The sequence below is a fragment of the Oncorhynchus keta genome, chromosome 21, assembly GCF_023373465.1.
Source record: "Oncorhynchus keta strain PuntledgeMale-10-30-2019 chromosome 21, Oket_V2, whole genome shotgun sequence".
NCBI lineage: Eukaryota > Metazoa > Chordata > Actinopteri > Salmoniformes > Salmonidae > Oncorhynchus > Oncorhynchus keta.
The window spans coordinates 27,384,946-27,409,562 of NC_068441.1; the positions used below are offsets into that span (position 1 = coordinate 27,384,946).

Genomic DNA, 24,617 nt, shown 5'->3' on the forward strand with positions numbered 1-24,617 from the left:
ATAAAAGGCACTAAAAAAACACAAATCCAGTTGATTAAAAACTGTACAGAAAACAAAATTGTATTTATAACAATCTGTTATTTAGCTTGAAAGTACTCTTACCAAAAACAAACATTCTCTTTCCAGAATAAAGTTTGAGCCTCCATGCATTTTGTACTATAAAAGCTATGTGTAATTTCTCATAAAACAAAGGACTCATCAAAAACAACTTAAATCCAAGAATGCATGTATGATTTTGCAAAAATATTCTTTAAAGTAAAATGATTGTACTTGTATCTCCTTTTCAATTAAAAAAAATTAAATAAAATGCAACCGCATAAATCAAAAATAACACTTGCTGACAAGTAAGCAAAATATGGATTTGTTATTCTAGTTACTTGAACATTTGTTTGCCTTTTCTCACATGCATTAAAATATGTTTGATCACCTGACAGAAGCAGCACAGTGGCTGAGCTTAGACACGTCAGGGCAACGAAACGGCAGTGTTAGCAGCAAGGTACAAAAAGACAGATGATCAGAAACGGCTAAAGGAAGAACAGTGGAGGGAAACGCTACGTAACAGTCAAAAATAAAGAAATGAATGCCCTTCAGAGAGAGCTGTTACAAAACCATTAAACCACAAAACTCATTTTCTCAGGTTAGAAGGATTCATCTGTACTGACATCTGACAGGGCCAGGAGATCAGTCAAGCAAGCCCTTACATAAACCACATGAGGAAATGCTGCGAAAAACAAACATACCTTAGACCATTAGTTATCCCATCTCCTTTCTATGTCCATCCACACAGCTGTAACTAAGACACTTGTCCTCTGGCACCACAGTCCACTGAAGGGGTGCAGATTGGTGACCTTCTCAGCGAAGGTGTCACACATCTTCTCACAGTATACCTGGTCCGTCCCATCGTTAGCATCCTCTGACCTGCCGTGACATGGGAACTGGGCACACCCACAGCCCACTATATGGACCCATTCCCAAGCCTGGAATCTTCAACCTCATCATAATCATCACATCGCACCAGTAATCAGTCAGTCACTCATTCTCAGTCGCTTCAACAACACTTTGATTACGCTATTTTAACGTCACATGAGCCCTACACACCTTAAGGATAGAAACAAACATATATTGACCTGCCTTACATCTTACGGTATTATACACCATAAAACATTGTCCGTGCAAGAAAGAAAACAATTTCATGAACATAGTTTTCTGACAAAATAATATGGAAATAAGTTGCCATCCGGTATTGACATTTTACACGTGCTGTACACAAATCGTACTGTATTATTCCTGTCTTACACCCCTGCAGACAAAACTGTCATCAAGACAACATTGGTACCGACTTACAAAACAGAGTTCCCCATTCCCCGGCTCAAAATTAACACAAACAAAATTAAATAGAACAATGTTTTTTTTTCTCTATACAATTAATACAAAACAAATTGCTCCAAATTGGTTTTTCTTCTAATAGTTTTTTCCCCTTGTGCACGCAAAAATGTATTCTATAAAATGTTTTTGTTCATTTTTGACCAGAGGAATCGTAAAAGGACAAAATATAATACTGCAATCACATACAAAAAGGTTGATTTTTGTACAATTTATACAGTGTGCACGCCTTTTCTGTTTATTTTCTTTCTGTTTTTCTTTCAAAGGCAAAAAGAGGGGTGTGTTTGGAATGTTACGCCCCAGGCTAATAGACAGTTTATGCTAGCGGGTCCACCAGGGGCTCCTCATCCCCCCGTGACAGAAGCTCCTTCTTCTCATCTGTGCTGGCCAGGGAGTTGCGGCTGTTGTGGGCTCCCATGTACAGGGTGGCATACACTGGGTTGGTGAAGTTGGTGGGCTGGGAAGAGACCAGGGAGGACCATTAGATCAACTAAATACATGGTAGTAGGTCTGTGTTTGTATGTTGCCTCATTTGTGTCTGTTTGCTTGTGCAGGTATGTGTGACATGGTGCAAGTGTCTGTGTGCTTGCTTGTATTACTTTGTAATACCTTGTTTACCTTGTCTGGGTCCAGTGTGAAGTCAGAGTCTAGAAGATCCCCGGCATCGTCGTCTGGCTCACCCTCGTAGATCTTGTACGCTGGGTTTCCTATCTCTACATTCATGGCCCCGTTAGTCATCCTCTGGTGCTGGAAACCCTTGGCCCTGCAGATACAGAGGTGAAAGGACATGATCCCTTAGACACGGACGGGTCCTGAGTATGTCCACACAGCGCGGGTAGCGACATGGCCACGTCACGAGGGTCAGGGCTCACATCACTGTCACGGTAACCCAGAAAGAAAATCCAGCATTCACCTAGCTAGTATATACTACAGGACACACTGGTCCTGGAGAGGGGTATGTAACAGTATCAAGTAAGCCAACATTACACACACACCCTGTAAGTGGTACTACTGAATGCCTACTTCAAAGACACAAGCAAGGTCAAATCTATCGATGTCTTGGACAGAAATCCACGTTGTTGTCAGTTTGGAGCATTACCATATTGGTTCAAACCATGGACTTAAAGAATGAAGAGAAGTAACAAATCAACCATCAACCATTGTAAATGCTGGATTTTTCATGTTGCATTTTCCAAATCGTGGCTTGGAACAACGCAGTCAGAGCGTCCTCTCTCTCAGTATGATAAATAAAGTAGCATTCTACACAACCCAATACAGTACAGCATGATGTAACACATCCTGGGGCCATAGACTGATCCATTCCTCTTCAATAGATAATTCCTGTTAAACCCCTAGAAGTATAGTAGGTGTTTTGGAGAGGGTAGACCAGTCCTGAACAGGTATTTAGATCAGGAGAGGGAGGGGCAAGCTGAACGAGAGGGTCGTGACCCCTTAGGCACAACAGAGAACGACATTGACCACAGGACTATACACTGCACAGCAAAAGAGAATGATGAAGAGAGAGATGGGATGCCATGTTGAGTGAGAGAGGATGGAAAGCGTAACGTGGCAACCGTTACCGCGAGGGTCTGGAGAAGGACTTGCCCGGCCTGCCAGACCTGAGGAACAGAAGACAGGAACATTTGCTATCTAACTGGGAGTCTCCTGAGTGAAAACATCCAAAGTTCTTCAAAGGTAAATTATTTAATTTGATTGCTTTTCTTATTTCCGTGAAAATGTTGCCTGCTGGTAGCAGAGCCTAGCCATAGCATTATGCCATGATAAACGTACACAAATGCTTGTCTAGCGTTGGCTGTAAAGCATATTTTGAAAATCTGAGATGACAGTGTGATTACCAAAAGGCTAAGCTGTGTCTCAATATATTTAATTTGTGATTTTCATGAATAGGAAGATTTATGTCCGCTGCGTTATGCTAATTAGTTTGAGGCTATGGTTACGCTCCCGCATGCGGGTTTGAGAGTCATGAGAAGATATACTTGCAGTGGGGCCACGCAACAACTACATACCAGTCATCCAACAGACTCCCATTCAGAGCGACACAGAATAATCGCTTTTTATGCAAAGCAATGATGACGGCACGTGTTTCCTTGCAGGTAACCATGTTTGACAGAGTAAGAACAATGATTCCAAGCACCACCCTCCTTTTTAAGCTTCCAGTCTGTTATTCGAACTCAATCAGCGTGACAGAGTGCTCTCCAGCCTCGTCGTCAACACTCCCACCTGTGTTAACAAGAGAATCACTGACATGGTGTCAACTGGTCCTTTTGTGGCAGGGCTGAAATTCAGTGGAAATGTTTTTTGGGGATTCAGTTAATTTTCTTGGCAAGGGACTTTCCAATTAATTGCAATTAATCTGATCACTCTTCATAACATTCTGGAGTATATGCAAATTGCCATCATACAAACTGAGGCAGCAGACTTTGAAAATTAATATTTGTTATTCTCAAAACTTTTGGCCACGACTGTAGAGTGAGTTTCCTGTAAACAGTATGTTGTAATTCATTTTCTTTTAGCCAAGTAAAGACAGTTCTTTTTTTATAATCTGCTAAACCTTTACAATTATAATTAGCTATACTTATTTTACCCCTCACTATACTCAGTCTAAATTTACCATAATTCAGTGCTTGTAAAGTTACTGCCATCAAAGATATTATGACGGTCAAATTAAGACCTTTCAAATGTCTGATATTTAGAATTCAAGAAATAGGTTCTAGAAATATTTGTTTTATTCCCTTGCCTGTTTGCCTGTGAGACAATGCCGCAGATGTTAGAAAATTGAGATAAGATATTATGTGTGTAGTAAATCTGAGTACGTTGATGTGTATGATATTGGATGTGATTTAGTGAGTGTGTGTACGATGTCTGTATAAGAGTAAGACTATAATGCATGATGTCCAAATAAATAATAACTGCCAATTTACATGGTTGAGTGTCTGTGTGTAACATGTATTGCATATAGCCTTAATATTCATGATGATTATTGCAATACATAATGTTAAAAAAAAACATTTAAATAACACTGTAGCCTACTACAGCTGCAGGTAGCATAGAGAAGCTTATGCACTCTGAGCCCATCTGGGCCAGGGAAAATGTAATGTCATGTTTCTATAGCCTAAGCTATGAACAGTAATTAGCCAACCAAAATGTGACTATAAACTATATTTGATCACGTTCACAAAAGAAAACAGAAATATGACATTTACATTAGTATTCAGACCCTTTACTCAGTACTTTGGAGGTACCTACAGCAGCAATTACAGCCTTGAGTCTTTTTGGATATGATGCTACAAGCTTGGTACACCTGTATTTGGAGAGTTTCTCCCATTCTTCTCTGCAGATCCACTCTTTCAGGTTGGATGGGGAGCAAAGTTGCACAGCTATTTTCAGGTCTCATAGGTGATGTTCGATTGGGTTCAAGAACGGGCTCTGGCTGGACCACTCAAGGACATTCAGGGACTTGTCCCAAAGCCACTCCTGCATTGTCTTCTCTGTGTGCTTCGGGTCATGTTCTGTTGGAAGGTGAAACTTCGCCCCAGTCTGGGTGTTCTGGAACAGGTTATCATCAAGGATCTCTCTGCATTTTGCTTCGTTCATCTTTCCCCTCGATCCTGGCGAGTCTGCCAGGCCCTGCCGCTGAAAGTGGTGCCAGGTATCCTCCAGATGTGACGCTTGGCATTCAGGCCAAATCTTGGTTTCATCAGACCAGAGAATCGTATTTCTCCAAGCAGGCTGTCATGTGCCTTTTACTGAGGAGTGGCTTTTGTCTGCCCACTCTACCATAAAGGCCTGATTGGTGGAGTGCTGCAGAGATGGTTGTCCTTCTGGAAGGTTCTCATCGCCACAGAGGAACTTTGGAGAGGTCTGTCAAAGTGACCACTGTCAACTTTGGGACCTTATATAGACAGTTGTGTGCCTTTCCAAATCATGGAGTCCACCTGTGGTAAATTCAATTGATTGGACATGATTTGGAAAGGCACACAACTGTCTATATAAGGTCCCAAAGTTGACAGTGCATGTCAGAGCAAAACCCAAGCCATGAGGTCGAAGGAATTGTCCATAGAGCTTTGAGAAGTATTGTGTTTAGGCACAGATCTGGGGAAGGATACATTTCTGCAGTATTGAAGGTCCCCAAGACACCGTGGCCTCCATTTTTTTTAAATGGAAGAAGTTTGGAACCACCAAGAGTCTTCCTAGAGCTGGCCACCCGGCCAAACTGAGCAATCCGGGGAGAAAGGCCTTGGTCAGGGAGGTGACCAAGAACCCAATGGTCACTTTGACAGACCTCTGTACAAAATGTTACAGGATGTTACTGCAATTTCACGTAAAAACTACAAAAAAAGCATAAAATTAGGAAAATGTCTATATATTTCAGCAGTTTCAAAAAAACTTTGCTCTGCTATTACCATTTATACTGTAGGAGTGTTGACTCAACAAGAAAAGGGTTTACACTGCCCTGCTTCAAGGGGGGAAACATTCAGGCAGGCGTGTCGTGCTCTAAATCCGGAGGTAGAGGTCTAGAAGTATGAAAGTTTACATTTTAGTAAAGTAACTGACGCTATATTTATAAAAAGTGTAGAGGCTCTAACTATCTACTAACCCTAACTCTTAACAGTAACATAAGCAAGCAGTTGCTTATCAACAGATAGATGCTCTACCCATGTTCATACTACAGATTGGCTAGCCAAATAAAGTTTGACCAAAACTTCATACCAAATCATTGCGCCATTAAACCAATGGTGTCCATTTTTCCTAGGAATAGCTGAAAACCACAACAGAGAATAATAGTCACTCAAGAATAAATAGCTTTTAAATTCCAGAAAGGCTGACAGTTTGTTACACTTGAGATCTGGAAAGGGAGGCTAGAGAAGCTAAGTGTATTAAGAAGATTGTTATGGGGTGGACAGTTAGATCTACTCCTCAGTAAAATACAATACAAATGAACCAAACACTGATTGCCCCTAGTTTTACACACAAAATGTTGAACAAAACGGATAAGTACAGGACTAAATCAAAACATCTAGGGGTTCATAGGGGGTGAGAAGGGCAATGGCTTTATGAGATGACGTCACTGCTCACAGGAGAAGTCACTCACATCTCTGCCCTGCCAAAACAAATCCTTTGTATCTGCTCCTTTTTAAATCAGAGACATTTATCGATCAAAATCACTCCAACACCTACTCTTTCTTTCTCTATTTTTCTTTCCCTCCCTCCATCTCCAGGCCTTAGGAGGATGGTTTGGATGTGTGAATAGCTTTTTCACAGCTCCACAATGGTAACAGCCTTTATATCTAAAATGAGCTTCCTCTGCCAGTCACACACTCTCACCGACATACAACCTAAATCCACAATCTGGCCTCTAAAAGATATCATGAACATAATCTCTTAAATATGACATTTCGAGATCACACCGACCCAGGGGCAGCTGGGAAATGTTTTTAGCCATGAGACTGATCTCCAACATTTCCCATGTAGACCTAAATTAGATCAAATCTGCTTGCTCTTTGTTATTGAGGTCTGTCCTGTTTGAACCTAGCATTTGTCAAGGCGTAGTTAAGGATCATACCATCTCCACCTTAACAGACACCATAGACCTACTACAATTTGCATACCACCCCAACAGATCCACGGATGTTGCAATTGCAGGGTACTGGGCGGAGGCTGGCTAGTGGTGACTATTTTCTCAATTGCATACTTGTCATGTCCTCCCTCTCCCCCTTCTCAAAACACATTGGATGAGAACGAAAGAGGTTCCTCCCCTCTGACCTTCTCCTCCAATTGGTTTGAGAAAGAGCAGATAGATAGGACGTGGAGTATGCAATTGAGAAAAAGCCATTTACATTCTCCCTCCCTCCACCTATTCTTCCCACTCTTGCTCCCAGACAGATAAGCAGCAGAACTAGATAAAATAGCAAAATGCACAAGGAAAAAAAACATAGATGTAGATATGCCCCCCTCAGAGAGATACAGCTTAATGTGATCTCACATTTTTCAACATGTTTTTTTTTTTTACAAAAGGATAGATTTGGAGATAGATTTTTTGGCAGGTACATATGCAGGATGCTACCCTCCACAGCATGGCCTTCGCTCCAGATCAAAACTCCAAACACCATTCCAACCTGGAACTGAGTGAGTAGTGTTTGGTCTGATGCCATTTTGAAAGCCAAGAAAAATGTAAAATAAAGTACATTCCAATTATATATTGTACTTTATGGGGACAATGCTGAGTTAAGGCTCCCATGCTTGCAAGGACAGGCCACATTACAAATTCAATTAGCACTAAGGTGTGAAGTAAAAGGCCTTTGGGCCCAACAAGTGTCAGGAGTCTTTGAAGCCCCCTCCTGCTGTTCAAAGACCATTCACCGGCATTTTCTACAAGAAATCTGCCTCCAGAAATAAAAGTTTCTCTCAAGTGGGTGTGACACCTACTCGATTCCACCTGGCGATCTGTTCACTGTCTGCCCTGGCCTGTCTCCCCCTGTCTGGTAACGGTACCTTCACAACACTCCCCCCTCTCCCGAGCTTTCGCTCGCCTCCAGCACACGCGCACTGTTGGGGCGAGTGACTCTGAACTTTCAATGGCTAGCCTCAAGTCGTTATATATTTTTAAAATGTTCTTGAGGCAAATAGCAAAATGCACATGACTCCAGCATACTTTGACTACAAACTTTGTTACCTGATGAAATTGCTGTACAATATGATCTTGTTGCCATCTGATGCACATTGAGATGTCATAAATCAGCACTGCAGAGCTGTCCCTGTCCTATGAACTCTCCCTGTACTACGCCGTGGCTTGATTGTATTACTGTTGATGATATCTGGAAAGGTGCATGTATCCCCTGGGCCACCGACTGTTGCTAGCCCCAATTTTGACATGTTGATATCTGCGTCGCTGATTTCTGCACGTTAACACTAGAAGAGTATTACCTAAAATAGATCAATTGAAAGTGTCAATAAATAAAATAAATGTAGCCTCAAATAAATAATGAAACATGTTCAATTTGGTTTAAATAATGCAAAAACAAAGTGTTGAAGAAGAAAGTAATGTGCCATGTAAAAATGTGTGCCATGTAAAATGTGTGCCATGTAAAATATGTGCCATGTAAAAAGCTAACGTTTAAGTTCCTTGCTCAGAACATGAGAACCTATAAAAGTTGGTGGTTCCTTTTAACATGAGACTTCAATATTCCAAGGTAAGAGGTTTTAGGTTGTAGTTAATATAGTATTTATAAGACTATTTCTCTATCATTTGTATTTCATATACCTTTGACTATTGGATGTACTTATAGGCACTATAGTATTGCCAGTAACAGTATAGCTTCCGTCACCCTCCTCGCCCCTACCTGGGCTCGAACCAGGAACACATAGACAACAGCCACACTAGAAAGCATAGTTACCATTGCTCCACAAAAGCCGCGGGGAATAAGGGGAATAACTACTCCAAAATCTAAAAGCGAGTGACGTTTGAAACAGTATTAGCGCACACCCAGCTAACTAGCTAGCCATTTTACATTGGTTACACCAGCCATTAGGCTGATAGGCTTGAAGTCATAAACAGCGCTGTGCTTGCGAAGAGCTGCTGGCAAAACGCGCGAAAGTGCTGTTTGAATGAATGATAACGGGCCTGCTGCTGCTCAGTCCGACTGCTCTATCAAATCAGACTTAATTATAACATAATAACACACAGAAATACGAGCCTTTGGTCATTAATATGATCGAATATGGAAACTCATTTCGAAAACAAGACGTTTATTCTTTCAGTGAAATACGGAACCATTCGGTATTTTATCTAACGGGTGGCATCCCCAAGTCTAAATATTCTTGTTACATTGCACAAGTCATAATTACATACAATTCTGGCAAATTAGTTCGCCAGGCTGCCCAAACTGTTGCATATACCTTGACTCTGCGTGCAATGAACACAAGAGAAATTACAGTATCACCTGGTTAATATTGCCTGCTAAACTGGATTAGTATTATAACTTGTGATTATGATTGATTGTGTTTTATAAGATAAGTTTAATGCTAGCTAGCAATTTACCTTGGCTTCTACTGCATTCGCGTAACAGGCAGGCTACTCTTGGAGTGCAATGGTTAACTGTGCGGTTGTAAGATTGCAACCCCTGAGCTGACAAGGTGAAAATCTGTTGTTCTGCCCCTGAACAAGGCAGTTGACTCATAGTTCCTAGGCAGTCATTGAAAATAAGAATGTGTTCTTAACTGACTTGCCTAGTTAAATAAAAAGGCATATACAACTCAAATAAAAATTGTAAAATTATCGGAAATCGGCGCCCAAAAATACAGATTTACAATTGTTATGGAAATGTCACGAATCCCGCTTCCTGAGTCTGTGTTTGCCTGTGTTTCTGTCCTGGAGTGTGTTTCCAGTGTCCTGGAACGCACCCTGTCTGGTTTGCTGGGCGAATTAGCTTGTTGGGAGATCGATGTTCACCCGCACCTGTATCCCATCAGTAATCTGCACACCTGTCCTGATCATCACCTCTCCCCTTCAAAAGCTCTGACCTGACATCCATTCCCTGCCGGATCGTTAGCCATGAACAGTATGTTGTGCCATAGTATCAGCCTCAAGTTGGATAGAATTTGTTTTGTTGGTTTTTACATATTGCTTGCCTTAAACTTACCTCCGTTTGTTCTGTCTTCAGTTACTCACCCGGATCATTTACCCCATTCCCGCCTGGTCGTCGGAGGATTCCGCTACCCCATTGGATCCACCTATTTACTCCCATCAACTCACCACCGCTGTCCGCTACGCCACCTGGATATATCTACCCATTCACATTCACTTGTAAATAAATACTCACCTTCTTCCTACTCTCCTTGTCCTGGTCTGCTTCTGGGTTCGATTTTGAAAGAACGTGACAGGAAACTTGAAAATCGTCCCTAATTAAAAATCGGCCATTCCGATGAATCGGTCGACCTCTAATCCAGATGTGTTGGTCATTACTGATACGTGGTTAAAAAAGTATTTTGAATACTGATGTTAAAAGGTTATAACCAGAATGGTTATAACCTTTTTCGGCAAGACAGATCTTCCAAAGGTGACCTGTCCTGATCTGTCAACGCAGCTTGCTAAAAAACTTTAATGAGCAAGCCTTCCTTCATGAACTGGCCTCAAATGGTAAAGAATCAGCTTGATTACCTCTGTCGAAGATGCTTGGACCTTCTTTTTTGATATTTTCAGTGGTATTGTTAACAAAACATGGCCCCAAAGAAAATGAGAATTAAAAAACAGGTTTGCCCGTGGTTCGACAGTGATCTTGCAGAGTTACTCCACCTCAGGAATTGCATTTGGCGAAATGCTCGGCACACACATACTCAGGCAGACTGGCTCTCTTGCAGGCAAATGAGAAATAAGTGCACTCAAGCTATTCGGAAGGCCAGAGTTAGTTACTTTAAGGAGCAGCTCTCTGTCTGTGGGTTTAACCCCAAGAAGTTTAGGAAAACGGTTAAAGACCTGGAGAATAAACCCTCCCTCCTCACAGCTGCCCATGTCCCTTACAATGTGGTTGTTACTGACAAGAAGCACATGGCTGAGCTCTTTAAAATCACCACTTCATGAAGTCAGAATTCCTATTTGACTCGGCCATGCCTCCTGCCCGTCCAACATTTCCTCATCTCCCACCCCTTCTAATGAGACTATCTCCGATGCTTCTCCCTCTTCTTCCCCTGCCCCACTACCAAGTTTCTCCCTGGAGAAAGTCATTGAGTCTGAGGTGCTAAAGGAGCTCCTTAAACTTGACCCCAAACAAACATCTGGGTCAGATGGTTTAGACCCTTTCTTCTTTAATACTTGTTATGGCTTGGGGGCAGTATTTTGACATCTGGATGACAAACGTGCCCAAAGTAAACTGCCTGTTACTCAGGCATATACGCTCAGGCATATAATTAGTAGATTTGGATGGAAAACTCTAAAGTTTCCAAAACTGTTAAAATAATGTCTGAGTATAGCAGAACTGATATGGCAGGCAAAAACCTGAGGAACATCCATCCAGGAAGTGGGATATTTTTGATGTGTGTAGCTTAACTGTCTGCCTATACAGTATGTGTTGGGTTAGGACCCAGATTGCAGTTCCTATGGCTTCCACTAGATGTCAACAGTTTTTAGACATTGTTTCAGGCTTGTTTTCTGAATAATGAGGAAGAATGAGACCATATTGTAAGTGACATGCAGAATGAAGCAGAGCTCCTTTGCACGTGTGACCGATTGAGCGCCGTTCATTGTTTTTCCTTTCTATTGAAGACGCTATTGTCAGGTTGAACTATTATAGATTATTTAGACAATAGAAAACCTGAGGATTAATTATAAACATCGTTTGACAAACTTTACCGGTACTATTAGGATTTATTTGTCTGCATGTTGCGACCACCATTGAGCCAGTGGATTACTGAAGAAAGAGTTTTTGGGAGGAACTTTATTGAACAAAAACAAACATTTATTGTGTAACAGGAACTCTTGTGACTGCAACCAGATGAAGCTCAATTTGACTTATTGACTTGGCTAAAGCTTCTTATACGGTAGACCATTCCATTCTTGTGGTCCGGCTAAGGAGTATTGGTGTCTCTGAGGGGTCTTTGACATGGTTTGCTAACTACCTCTCAAAGACTGCAGTGTATAAAGTCAGAACATCCACTGTCTAAGCCACTGCCTGTCAACAAGGGAGTACCCAAAGGCTCAATACAAGGCCCCACGTTCTTCTCAATTTACATCAACAACATAGCTCAGGCAATAGGAAGCGCTCTCATCCATTTATATGCAGATAGTTTTATTCTCAGCTGGCCCCTTCCCGGAGTTTGTGTTAAAGGCTCTACAACAAAGGTTGCTTAGTGTCCACCAAGCTTTCTCTACCCTTAACCTTGTTCTGAACACCTCCAAAACAAAGGTAATGTGGTTTGGTAAGAAGAAAGATCCTCTTCCCAGATGTTATTACTACCTCTGAGGGTTTAGAGCTTGAGGTAGTCACCTCATACAAGAACTTGGGAGTATGGCTAGATGGTACACTGTCCTTCTCTCAGCACATATCAAAGCTGCAGGCTAAAGTTAAATCTCCTCTTTCACCCCAGCTGCCAAACTAACCCTGATTCAGATGACCATCCTACCCATGCTAGATGACGGAGATGTAATTTATATATTGGCAGGTAAGGGTGCACTCGAGCGGCTAGATGTTCTTCACTATTCGGACATCAGATTTGCCACCAATGTTCCTTATAGGACACATCACTGCACTCTATACTCCTTTGTAAGCTGGTCATCTCTGTATACCCGTCGCAAGACCCACTGATTGATGCTTATTTATAAAACCCTCTTAGGCCTCACTCCCCCCTATATGAGATATCTACTGCAGCCCTCATCCTCCACAAACAACAACCATTCTGCCAGTCACATTCTGTTAACTGTCCCCAAAGCACACACATCCCTCTGTTCGTCGTCTTTTTAGTTCACTGCAGCTAGCGACTGGAACGAGCTGCAAAAAAATACTCAAACCGGACAGTTCTCAATCTCTTCATTCAAAGACTCAATCATGGACACTCTTACTGACAGTTGTGGCTGCTTTGTGTGATGTATTTTTGTCTCTACCTTCTTGACCTTTGTGCTGTTGACTGTGCCCAATAATAATTGTACCGTGTTTTGTGCTGTTGTCATGTGTTGCTGCCTTGCTATGTTGTTGTCTTAGGTCTCTATGTAGTGGTTGTCTTTCTTATTGTGATGTGTGTTGCGTCTTGTATTTATATTGTATTTATTATTATTTTTTAAATCCCAGGCCCCCGTCCACGCAAGAGGCCTTTTGGTAGGCAGTCATTGAAAATAAGAATTTGTTCTAAACCAACTTGCCTAGTTAAATAAACATTTATTTATTCATTTTTAAAATATGGGCTTCTTCACTTCAACACCCCATCTGTCGCCAATTCACACATTCCCTTTCTCAGGCTCGCCCTCCAGCATGGTAGATGACTAAATGTCCAAGCTATGGTTTCTGATCTATAGGAAGCATTACCATCACTTCTGTCCAGGCCCGAGCAATGGCCTGGCAAATTGCATAGCCCTTACCCAAGACTGACAGCTCAGCATGCAATACATGAATTGCACAAGCACTCAGTTGCCTACCAGTGAGAGGTGGTGGATCATTTCAAGTGCTGGAATTCTTGTTGTAGTGATGTAGGGCCTAAGTTGCAACATTGTCAGCAGTAGGTCTGAGCAGTATGTTGTGCATTCATTGGTATTGTGTTAAGGATGCGAAATTTGTACTGCTGGCATTCTGACCATCTCCAGGTGCCTTTTCATCAAATAGTGCGTAGAAACTACTCTAAAATAATTACAAATGGAATTTAGAATGTACATACACATTGAATTATTTGATAAATCACACGTTTTTGGCTAGCATCATATGCACAACAGTAGGAGATAACAATTGGTATATATATCAATGGTTTTCAGCCTCAGTGGTCATTCAAGACCGTGGCTATTTGCATTACTAAAAACTCCTCATTAACCATATGGTCAGAATCATCCATTAGAGCCTGCTGGGAATATAAAAAAATAAAATATCACACACACACAGTTGAAGTCGGAAGTTTACATACACCTTAGCCAAATACATTTAAACTCAGTTTCACAATTCCTGACATTTAATCCAACTAAAAATGCCCAATTTTAGGTCAGTTAGATCACCACTTTATTTTAAGAATGTGAAATGATGAATGATATTATTCTGACATTTCCCAGTGGGTGAGAGGTTTACAAACACTATATTAGTATTTGTTAGCATTGCCTTTAAATTGTTTAACTTGGGTCAAACATTTTGGGTAGCCATCCACAAGCTTCCCACATTAAGTGGGTGAATTCTGGCCCATTCCTCCAGACAGGGCTGGTGTAACTGAGCCAGGGTTGTAGGCCTCCTTGCGCACACACACTTTTCCAGTTCTGCCCACAAATGTTCTATAGGATTGAGGTCAGGACTTCGTGATGGCAACTCCAATACCTTGTCTTTGTTGTACTTAAGCCATTTTGCCACAACTTTAGTAGTATGCTTGGGTCATTGTCTATTTGGAAGACCCACCGACCAAGCTTCAACTTCCTGACTGATGTCTTGAGATGTTGCTTCAATATATCCACATAATTTTCCTTCCCTATGATGCCATCTATTTTGTGAAGTGCACCAGTCACTCCTCCAGCAAAGCACCCCCACAACACGATGCTGCCACCCCCATGCTTCACGGTTGGGATGTTGTTCTTCGGCTTGCAAGCCTCCCCCTTCTTCCTCAAAATGTAACGATGGTCATTATGGCCAAATAGTTCTATTTTTGTTTCATCAGACCACAGGACATTTCTCCAAGAAGTACAATCTTTGTCCTCGTGTGCAGTTGCAAACCGTAGTCTGGCTTTTTATGACGGTGTTGGAGCAGTGGCTTCTTCCTTGCTGAGCGGCCTTTCAGGTTATGTTGATATAGGACTCGTTTTACTGTGGATACAGATACTTTTGTACCTATTTCCTCCAGCATCTTCACAAGGTCCTTTGCTGTTGTTCTGGGATTGATTTTCACACCAAAGTACGTTAACTAATCTCTAGGAGACAGTACGCGTCTCCTTCCTGAGCAGTATGACGGCTGTGTGGTCCCAAGTTGTTTATACTTGCGTACTATTGTTTGCACAGATGAACGTGGTACCTTCAGGGGTTTGGAAATTGCTCCCAAGGATGAACCAGACTTGTCTACAATTATTTTTATGAGGTCTTGGCTGATTTCTTTTGATTTTCCCATGATGTCTAGCAAAGAGGCACTGAGTTTGAAGGTCGGCCTTGAAATACATCCACAGGTACACCTCCAATTGACTCGAATGATGTCAATTAGCCAAACAAAAACTTCTAAAGCCATGAAATAATTTTCTGGAATTTTCCAAGTGGTTTAAAGGCACAGTCAACTTAGTGTATGTAAACTTCTGACCCACTGGAATTGTGATGGGTACCAATGCTTCGAGGTCGGCTGTTGTCGATGTGTTCCTGGTTCGAGCCCAGGTAAGGGCGAGGAGAGGGATGGAAGCTATACTCTTACTGGCAATACTAAAGTTCCTATAAGAACATCCAATAGTCAAAGGTATATGAAATACAAGTGGTAGAGAGAAATAGTCCTATAATAACCTCAACCTAAAACTACTTACCTGGGAATATTGAAGACTCACGTTAAAAGGAACCACCAGCTTTCATATGTTCTCATGTTCTGAGCAAGGAACTTAAACGTTAGCTTTCTTACATGGCACATATTTCACTTTCACTTTCTTCTCCAACACTTTGTTTTTGCATTATTTAAACCAAATTGAACATGTTTCATTATTTATTTGAGGCTAAATTGATTTGATTGATGATTATATTAAGTTAAAATAGGTGTTCATTCAGTATTCTTGTAATTGTCATTATTACAAATTAATTAATTAAAATAATTAATTTAAAATCAAACATTTTTTCAAATAATTTTTTTTTTTTTTTTTTAATTTTACCTTTATTTAACCAGGCAAGTCAGTTAAGAACATATTCTTATTTTCAATGACGGCCTGGGAACAGTGGGTTAACTGCCTGTTCAGGGGCAGAACGACAGATTTGTACCTTGTCAGCTCGGGGGTTTGAACTCGCAACCTTCCGGTTACTAGTCCAACGCTCTAACCACTAGGCTACGCTGCCGCCCCAAATAAATAATAAAAAATCTAAATAAATTAAATTATATTTTACATATATATACACACACATACATATACACATACATATATACATACACACACACACATACACAGTGGGGCAAAAAGTATTTAGTCAGCCACCAATTGTGCAAGTTCTCCCACTTAAAAAGATGAGGCCTGTAATTTTCATCATAGGTAGTACACTTCAACTAAGACAGACAAAACAAAATCCAGAAAATCACATAGTAGGATTTTTTATTTATTTAATTGCAAATTATGGTGGAAAATAAGTATTTGGTCACCTACAAACAAGCAAGATTTCTGGCTCTCACAGACCTGTAACTTCTTGAAGAGGCTCCTCTGTCCTCCACTCGTTACCTGTATTAATGGCACCTGTTTTAACTTGTTATCAGTATAAAAGACACCTGTCCACAACCTCAAACAGTCACACTCCAAACTCCACTATGGCCAAGACCAAAGAGCTGTCAAAGAACACCAGAAACAAAATTGTAGACTTGCACCAGGCTGGGAAGACTGAATCTGCAATAGGTAAGCAGCTTGGTTTGAAGAAATCAACTGTTGGAGCAATTATTAGGAAATGGAAGACATACAAGACCACTGATAATCTCCCTCGATCTGGGGCTCCACGCAAGATCTCACCCCGTGGGGTCAAAACGATCACAAGAATGGTGAGCAAAAATCCCAGAACCCACACAGGGGGACCTAGTGAATGACCTGCAGAGAGCTGGGACCAAAGTAACAAAGCCTACCATCAGTAACACACTACGCCGCCAGGGACTCAAATCCTGCAGTGCCAGACGTGTCCCCCTGCTTAAGCCAGTACATGTCCAAGCCCATCTGAAGTTTGCTAGAGAGCATTTGGATGATCCAGAAGAAGATTGGGAGAATGTCATATGGTCAGATGAAACCAAAATATAACTTTTTGGTAAAAACTCAACTCGTCGTGTTTGGAGGAAAAAGAATGCCGAGTTGCATCCAAAGAACACCATACCTACTGTGAAGCATGGGGGTGGAAACATCATGCTTTGGGGCTGTTTTTCTGCAAAGGGACCAGGAACAACTGATTCATGTGAAGGAAAGAATGAATGGGACCATGTATCGTGAGATTTTGAGTGACAAGCTCCTTCCATCAGCAAGGGCATTGAAGATGAAACGTGGCTGGGTCTTTCAGCATGACAATGATCCCAAACACACCGCCCGGGCAATGAAGGAGTGGCTTCGTAAGAAGCATTTCAAGGTCCTGGAGTGGCCTAGCCAGTCTCCAGATCTCAATCCCATAGACAATCTGTGGAGGGAGTTGAAGGTCTGTGTTGCCCAGCAACAGCCCCAAAACATCACTGCTCTAGAGGAGATCTGCATGGAGGAACAGGCCAAAATACCAGCAACAGTGTGAAAACCTTGTGAAGACTTACAGAAAACGTTTGACCTCTGTCATTGCCTACAAAGGGTATATAAAGTATTGAGATAAACTTTTGTTATTGACCAAATACTTATTTTCCACCATAATTTGCAAATAAATTCATTAAAAATCCTACAATGTGATTTTCTGGATATTTTTTCTCATGTTATCTGTCATAGTTGAAGTGTACCTATGATGAAAATTGCAGGCCTCATCTTAAGTGGGAGAACTTGCACAATTGGTGGCTGACTAAATACTTTTTTGCCCCACTGTGTGTGTGTGTGTATATATATATACATTTTATTTTATTTTTAATTATGCATTAAAAATACCTTTTAAATATACATAAAAAAAATGTAAAATCGGTATCGGCATCGGCGTCGAAAAATCATAAATTGGTCGACCTCTAGTACATATCCCAACCAGAAGTCATAGATTACAGGCAACATCTGCACTGAGCTAAAGGCTAGAGTTGCGGCTTTCAAAAACCAGGACTCTAACCTGGAAGCTTATAAGAAATCCCGCTATGCCCTCCGATGAACCATCAAACAGGCAAAGTGTCGATACAGAACTAAGATCGATTCATACTAGACCGGCTCTGACTCTCGTCAGATGTGGCAGGGCTTGCAAACCATTACAGACTACAAAGGGAAGCACAGCCGAGAGCTGCCCAGTGACACGAGCCTAGCAGACGAGCTAAACTACTTCATGCTTGCTTTGAGGCAAATAACAATGAAAGATGCATGAGCGCGTCAGCTATTCCGGACAACTGTGTGATCATGCTCTCCACAGCCGATGTGAGTAAGACCTTTAAACAGGTCAACATTCACAAGGCCGCAGAGCCAGGCGGATTACCAGGGAGTGTAATGTGAGCATGCGCTGACCAACTAGCAAGTGTCTTCACTGACATTTTCAACCTCTCCGAGTCTGTAATACCAACATGTTTTAAGCTGACCACCATAGTGCCTGTGCACAAGAACACTAAGGTAACCTGCCTAAATGACAACCAACCCATAGCGCTCACGCCTGTAGCCATGAAATGCTTTGAAAGGCTGGTCATGGCTCAGATCAACACCATTATCACAGAAACCGTAGACCCACTCCAATTTGCATACCGCCCCAACAGATCGACAGATGATGCCATCTCTATTGCACTCCACAATGCCCTTTCTCACCTGGACAAAAGGAACACCTATGTGAGAATGCTATTCATTGACTACAAGCTCAGTGTTCAACACCATAGTGCCCTCAGACCTCACCAATAAGCTAAGGACCCTGGGACTAAACACCTCCCTCTCCAACTGGATCCTGGACTTCCTGACGGGCCACCCCCAGGTGGTAAGTGTAGGTAACAACATCCTCCTCACAGGGGACCCTCGCGGTGCGTGCTCAGTCCACTCTTGTACAATCATGACTGCACGGCAATGCACGACTCCAAAACCTTCATTAAGTTTGCCGATCACGCAACTTTGGTAGGCCTGATCACCGATAACGACGAGACAGCCTATAGGGAGGTCAGAGACTTGGCCATGTGGTGCCAAGGCAGCAGCCTCTCCCTCAACGTGATCAAAATAAAGGAGATGATTGTGGACTACAGGAAAAGTAGGACCAAGTATGCCCCCATTCTCATCGACGGGGCTGCAGTGGAGCAGTTTGAGAGCTTCAAGTTCCTTGGTGTCCACATCACCAACATGGTCCAAGCATACCACAACAAAAATCTATTCACCCTCAGGAGACTGAAAAGATTTGTGGGTCCTCAGATCCTCAAAAGGTTCTACAGCTGCACCATCCTGACTGGTTGCATCACTGCCTGGTATGGAAACTGCTCAGCCTCCGTCCGCAAGACAATACAGAGGGTAGTGTGAATGGCCCAGTAAATCACATTGCTACTCTGTTATCATTTATGCATAGTCGCTTGAATAACCCTACCTACATGTACAAAATACCTCAACTAACCGTTGCCCCCGAAAACACTGACACTGTCCGGTATCCCTGACTCAGTCAGGGATCCCCCTGTATATAGTCTCGCTATGGTTACTTTACTGCTGCTCTTTAATTACTTGTTACTTTTATTTCTTATTCTTCCGTATTTAAAAAAAAAAATGCATTGTTGGTTAGGGGTAAGGATTTAAGTAAGGATTTCACTAAGGTCGACACCGGTTGTATTCGGCATGTGACTAATAACATTTGATTTGACATACCGTGACAAGATCCTGAGACGCATTGTCGTGCACTTCATCTGCTGCCATCACCTCATGTTTCAGCATGATAATGCACGGTCCAATGTCGCAAGGATCTGTACACAATTCCTGGAAGCTGAAAATGTCCCACTTTTTTCATGACCTTCACATCCAGCAAATTCGCACAGCTATTGAAGAGTGGGACAACATTACACAGGCCACAATCAACAGCCTGATCAACTTTATGTGAAGGAGATGGGTCTCGCTGCATGAAGCAAATGGTCACACCAGATACTGACTGGTTCTGATCCACACCCCTACCTTTTTTTATGATATCTATGGCCAACAGATGCTCATCTGTATTCCCAGTCATGTGACATTCACAGATTATGAATCATGAATTATTTGTATTTGTTTTCCATATTAACTCTAACTCAGTAAAATTGTTGCATGTCGCATTTATTTTTGTTCAGTATAATAGGTGTGCTCATATGCTTTATACCGTAATCCTGATAGTTATTTCCATTATGGGGTGATGTCACCCATCCCTTGTAAGTGGTGCCACATGTGTATGAAAGTTTATTCAATAAAATGAATATGTCCCACATCCCACGAGCACCAGGCCCACCCTATTCCAGTCCCCCTAGGTGGCTGGCATGCTGCAATACAAGTCCTGAGCTAGTGTGCCTAACCTGGCTGACTTAGTTAAATAGCCAGGCAGCTGTATAAATGGAGCACCATGTTAACTGAGGGTTGAGTGCATTGAGTCAACTTGGACAAGAGCATGGTATTAGAGCAGAGAGGCAGGACTAGGGAGTGGAGAAAGAGAGTTGAGGCAAGAATGGGAGACTGCAGAACTCTCCTTTGCCCAGTACAGTCAACATTAAGTATTGAGATTTTCACATTCATGGCTCCTCTCATCAGTCTATGCAAATCATTCCTCCTTCCTCATCTTGACTGTCAACACCAAGAAGAACTGAGAACTCCATCTGGAGTGAGTGAGTGAGGGGTAACCATCCCGCTCACCCCACACATCCCATCCCCAACACTCCACATACTTCCCAGATGAATGACCTTTCTCTATCCAGATGTTCCTGGAAGGGGTGGGGTGAGGGGGAATGGCCCTCTGTTTCATATGGTCTCTCATCCCCTTCCCTTTCAAACCCCTTTTGGCTCTGGGATGTCAACAAGCTTGTGATGTAAATTTAACACCTCTGCAGTGAAGAAATGCCCCAAATTGGGGCTTCAATTGAATGTCCATTTTCTTAACAGGGCTCCCTGTAACACAGCCCATTGGCCAAGGCAGGTGACTACAGTACATCACTGACATAGGAGACACAGCCCAAGTGCTGCCTACTATGTTTTACAAACAGGGTAAAAAACAGCATGACATGACATTTTTCTGTGTCAAGGTCCATAGCTGCAGGAAGTAGCGCCCCCAAATTAACAGCTCTCAATGGACGATTTCAGACTATTAGATGAGATTTCCCTTGAGAAGAAAGTGAATTTGGGGTCCAATTAAACACAGGGTGTTGATGGTTCAGGACCTTGGTCTTCAATACAGTATCTGAACAAGGATGGGGCAAAGGCTTCATGAAGAGAAAAGCATGATTTGAAGAGTTATGTAGACCTATATCCTCAGTATGGTCAATTTATTATCCATCACCAACTAAAGGTTGGGTGTCGCTTTAATGTATAAAACAGCACAGAAGGCTCCTCTGGAGCCACTCAGAGTCGGGCAATTGCAAACTCCTTCAGCTTATATATTGTTTTAAAGTTGGTTAGCCTTCCAGAAGGCCTCATGCTTATCACCCTCATTAGCATGTTGCATTGACTAAAAAGAGACAGGGTGAGGAGTTGTGACTTGGAATACAGAGGCTTTAAGCCTGAACGCTTTCTTTAGGAAAGCAGCTGCGTTGGTGTTTCTGATGAAAATAAACTGAGCAAGCTCATGAAATAAGCAGGCCTTGCCGTTTAAAGAATTACACAACAGGCTATATGAAATCAAGTAAAGAAAACTGGTAGACTACAGGTATTTCACGAGAAGTAGCCGATTTAACGACAACCAATGCAGTACTAATTAGGCAGTTACAACATAGCAGCCTCAACCCTCATCTTCATGTCCTATGTCAAAATGAATGTCTACTTAATGACCGATTACATTTTGTCTGTAACCAAAGAGCTACATGAATGCAGGTGTGACAATGTATCGCATCGTTTTCTGTGAGGAATATCACAATGTAACATTCGCAACAAAATAACTCGATTATTCAACGTTGTGGCAATTGATAACAGATGTTCATTCCAATGACTGGTAGCCTACACAAATAAGTAACTTTCCTTGCTGCTCACGTCACACCTCCACAGCGTGTCTGTGTTGATTGATCAACTAAATTGCCACAGCCTAACCACTTGAGCGCAAATGTGTATTCCATGTAGCAATGTACCCGGCAAAAACATAAGGCTATTTGAGATCATTTCTGCCTAAGCGATTCAAACGGTATTTTCTGAAAGTGGTTCAAGAAAAGCCAGTAAGGACAGGCGCGTAAAAGACAATTAGTTAAGGTGATACTTGCAAACCAGTGCTGCTTACCGTCGATGGCTCTGGCTGGAACGATTACTTCCAAACTGTGCAAGAATCCAAAAAAAAGCAACCCAAGCACCAGCGTGTTTGCTGCGGCGCGCAACATTATCTTGTTTGGAATATTTCAAACGAAATAAAACTCGTACACCACAGCTTTTAAGTCCCATCAAGCGGGAGTTCGCAGGCAGTCCACGAAATGTTGCGGTGCTCTTGCGATGCTCTTCTGACATGCGCTTTCTGATGCGCAACGGAGCTGCAAGGGCTTTGTACCCGCAACGAGAATAAAAACGGCGTATTATCTCAGAGCTAAAGCAAAGGCTTCTCAAGCCCCTGGAATGCTACGGATTCATTTAATATATGGATACCATGTCACCTAGCTAGTTGGAATTATGTTAGTTTTGCTGCACATGAAGGCAAGGGAGAGACAGCGTCTATGTGCCCAAACCATAAGGGGGTGTCATTTTCTTCGTTCTCCGTGATAGCCGGCGATACAGTTCTGACAGCAACTGCAGGAAAAACAAGTAATAGCAATTTGTCGTTCCCCAACACCACCACCTTTGTTGCTGGTGGTAACACAGAATGAGTCGCGAGTGAGCCTCATCCCGGGCTGATCAACGGGCTGATGTTTGTGACGTCGGTATACCAATGGCTGGGACACATCTCTGTCCACGAGCATTCAGCGTGCTAGGCGACCATTGGCCAAATACTTTTCGGTGACAATTTCCACGAATCAAACTAGAGGGCGATGAGTGTATGTTCATCATTGTGGCATCGATTTTTAGATGTCTCAAATGGATATAATATGTTTTCATTAAAATGCTAGTGGCATAATCAACTCCTCATCCAAAAGCTGTTCCAGATGCCAAGTTTTTCCGCAGAATCCCCTGAAATACAGGGGAAATCATTCAATTCAAATACATTAATTAGGCCCTAATCTAAGGATTTCACATTTCACATGGGTAGGGGTGCAGCCAAGGGAGGCCCACTCACTTGGGAGCCAGGCCCAGCCATTCTCCCCACAATGGGGCTTTATTACAGACATAAATACTTGAGACATCTGTGGCATTGTGTTGTGTGACAGAACTGCAGCTTAAAGTTTTTTTTTGTCCCCCAGCACAAGGTGCACCTGTGTAATGACCATGTTGTTTAATCAGCTTCTTGATATGCTACATCTGTCAGATGGATTAAATAATTTGTTTAATGAGAAATGCTCACTAACAGGGAAGTAAACAAATGTGTGCACAACATTTTGAAGAAATACACTTTTTGAGTGTATGGAACATTTCTGGGATTTTTACATTTCAGCTCATGAAACATGGGACCAACACTTTACATGTTGCATTTATATATATTTTCAGTATAGATAGGCCTACAGTGGCACGGCAACCTTGATTTGTTTGTGTCATAGCAGAGAAACACATTTATGAAAACATGACATAATTTTGATCTATTTATGTTTGGGTAAAGGTGCATATTTCAGAAGTGTTAACATAGTCGTATTTCCAGATGTATAATTTATTGGCGCTGTTTTCAGGACTCTATCTAAACAGTAGAAAACTTTTGTTTCTGGGATGGGGGCTAAAACATCCCATAATACATTAAAAATGAACTGTGAACAGTGTTAAAACGTGAACATGCTAAAAACTGCATACCCTAACACAATGTTTATGTATATACACGGAGGAAGATTAATAGCCTAAGATGGCTACTCACCAGAGGTATATTTTAAAAGCTCAGTCCCATTTTCAGAGAAATGTCTAAGAGAGGGTTTTATAATCCACACAAGGCCCAGGTCCCCGCCCAAGACGTATAAATCACCAGAAAGCAACAGGAGAGTTCAGCTGTGTTCTACTTTCTGACATCTGTTGGCTTGAGCTAGTATACACTGACTGCCCAGATCAGCTTGGAGGAAGGAGATATTTCCACTCCAACTAGACTGCATTTAGGGAAACGGCTGATTTTTAAAGGCATAAAACCAACAACACAATGATTTTGCCTTGCTCTGTGGTTTCACATTTTAGGAATACCAGAGTGAGGGGAGTTCTATCTATACTGTATTCATTTTCCACATGAAAGGGCACTGTAGGCAGGCTATAATCATAATCATAATACAAATATATAATAAACATTATAGTCTGCATGAGGGAAATTAGTCATTTTAGGAGATACGACTGTACTTGGATTTCTGTTGTTTTTAAGTAGTGGTCAGTTGCATTGGGGCCTGTCTGCATGGGATTGTGGTCTGACATGAGTGAACACTCACAACATGTGCTGTTGCTCAGGTTGAGAGATAATGGCACCCGAGACAAAAAAATCAGCAACTGAAAGTAGTCTGACTGCCAAGCA

At 41.9% G+C, this 24,617-nt stretch overlaps 1 protein-coding gene across 2 annotated transcripts; it reads right to left on the minus strand.

Annotated features, from left to right (window-relative positions):
- Positions 1-41: 41 nt before the first annotated feature.
- On the minus strand, positions 42-22,914 carry LOC118400348 (low-density lipoprotein receptor-related protein 1-like). 2 transcript variants are annotated; one of them, XM_035797074.2, is made up of 3 exons: positions 22,281-22,914; positions 1,993-2,146; positions 42-1,840 (listed from the first exon to the last, which is right to left on the minus strand). In XM_035797074.2, the coding sequence occupies exons 1-3, from the start codon at positions 22,499-22,501 to the stop codon at positions 1,700-1,702; spliced, it is 516 nt and encodes a 171-aa protein (XP_035652967.1). In that variant the 5' UTR covers positions 22,502-22,914; the 3' UTR covers positions 42-1,699. The 2 variants fall into 2 exon arrangements, with proteins under 2 accessions (XP_035652967.1, XP_035652968.1); XM_035797075.2 differs by having other exon boundaries at positions 2,002-2,146; positions 22,281-22,902.
- Positions 22,915-24,617: the final 1,703 nt, after the last annotated feature.

Coding starts and splice junctions, on each gene's coding strand:
- LOC118400348 (XM_035797074.2), bottom strand. CDS start 22,501: ATGTCAGAAGAGCATCGCAAGAGCACCGCAACATTTCGTGGACTGCCT. Junction 2,147..22,280: donor TCCAGCCAGAGCCATCGACG/GTAAGCAGCACT, acceptor CTGTATCTGCAG/GGCCAAGGGTTTCCAGCACC. Junction 1,841..1,992: donor ACCCAGACAAGGTAAACAAG/GTATTACAAAGT, acceptor GTCTCTTCCCAG/CCCACCAACTTCACCAACCC.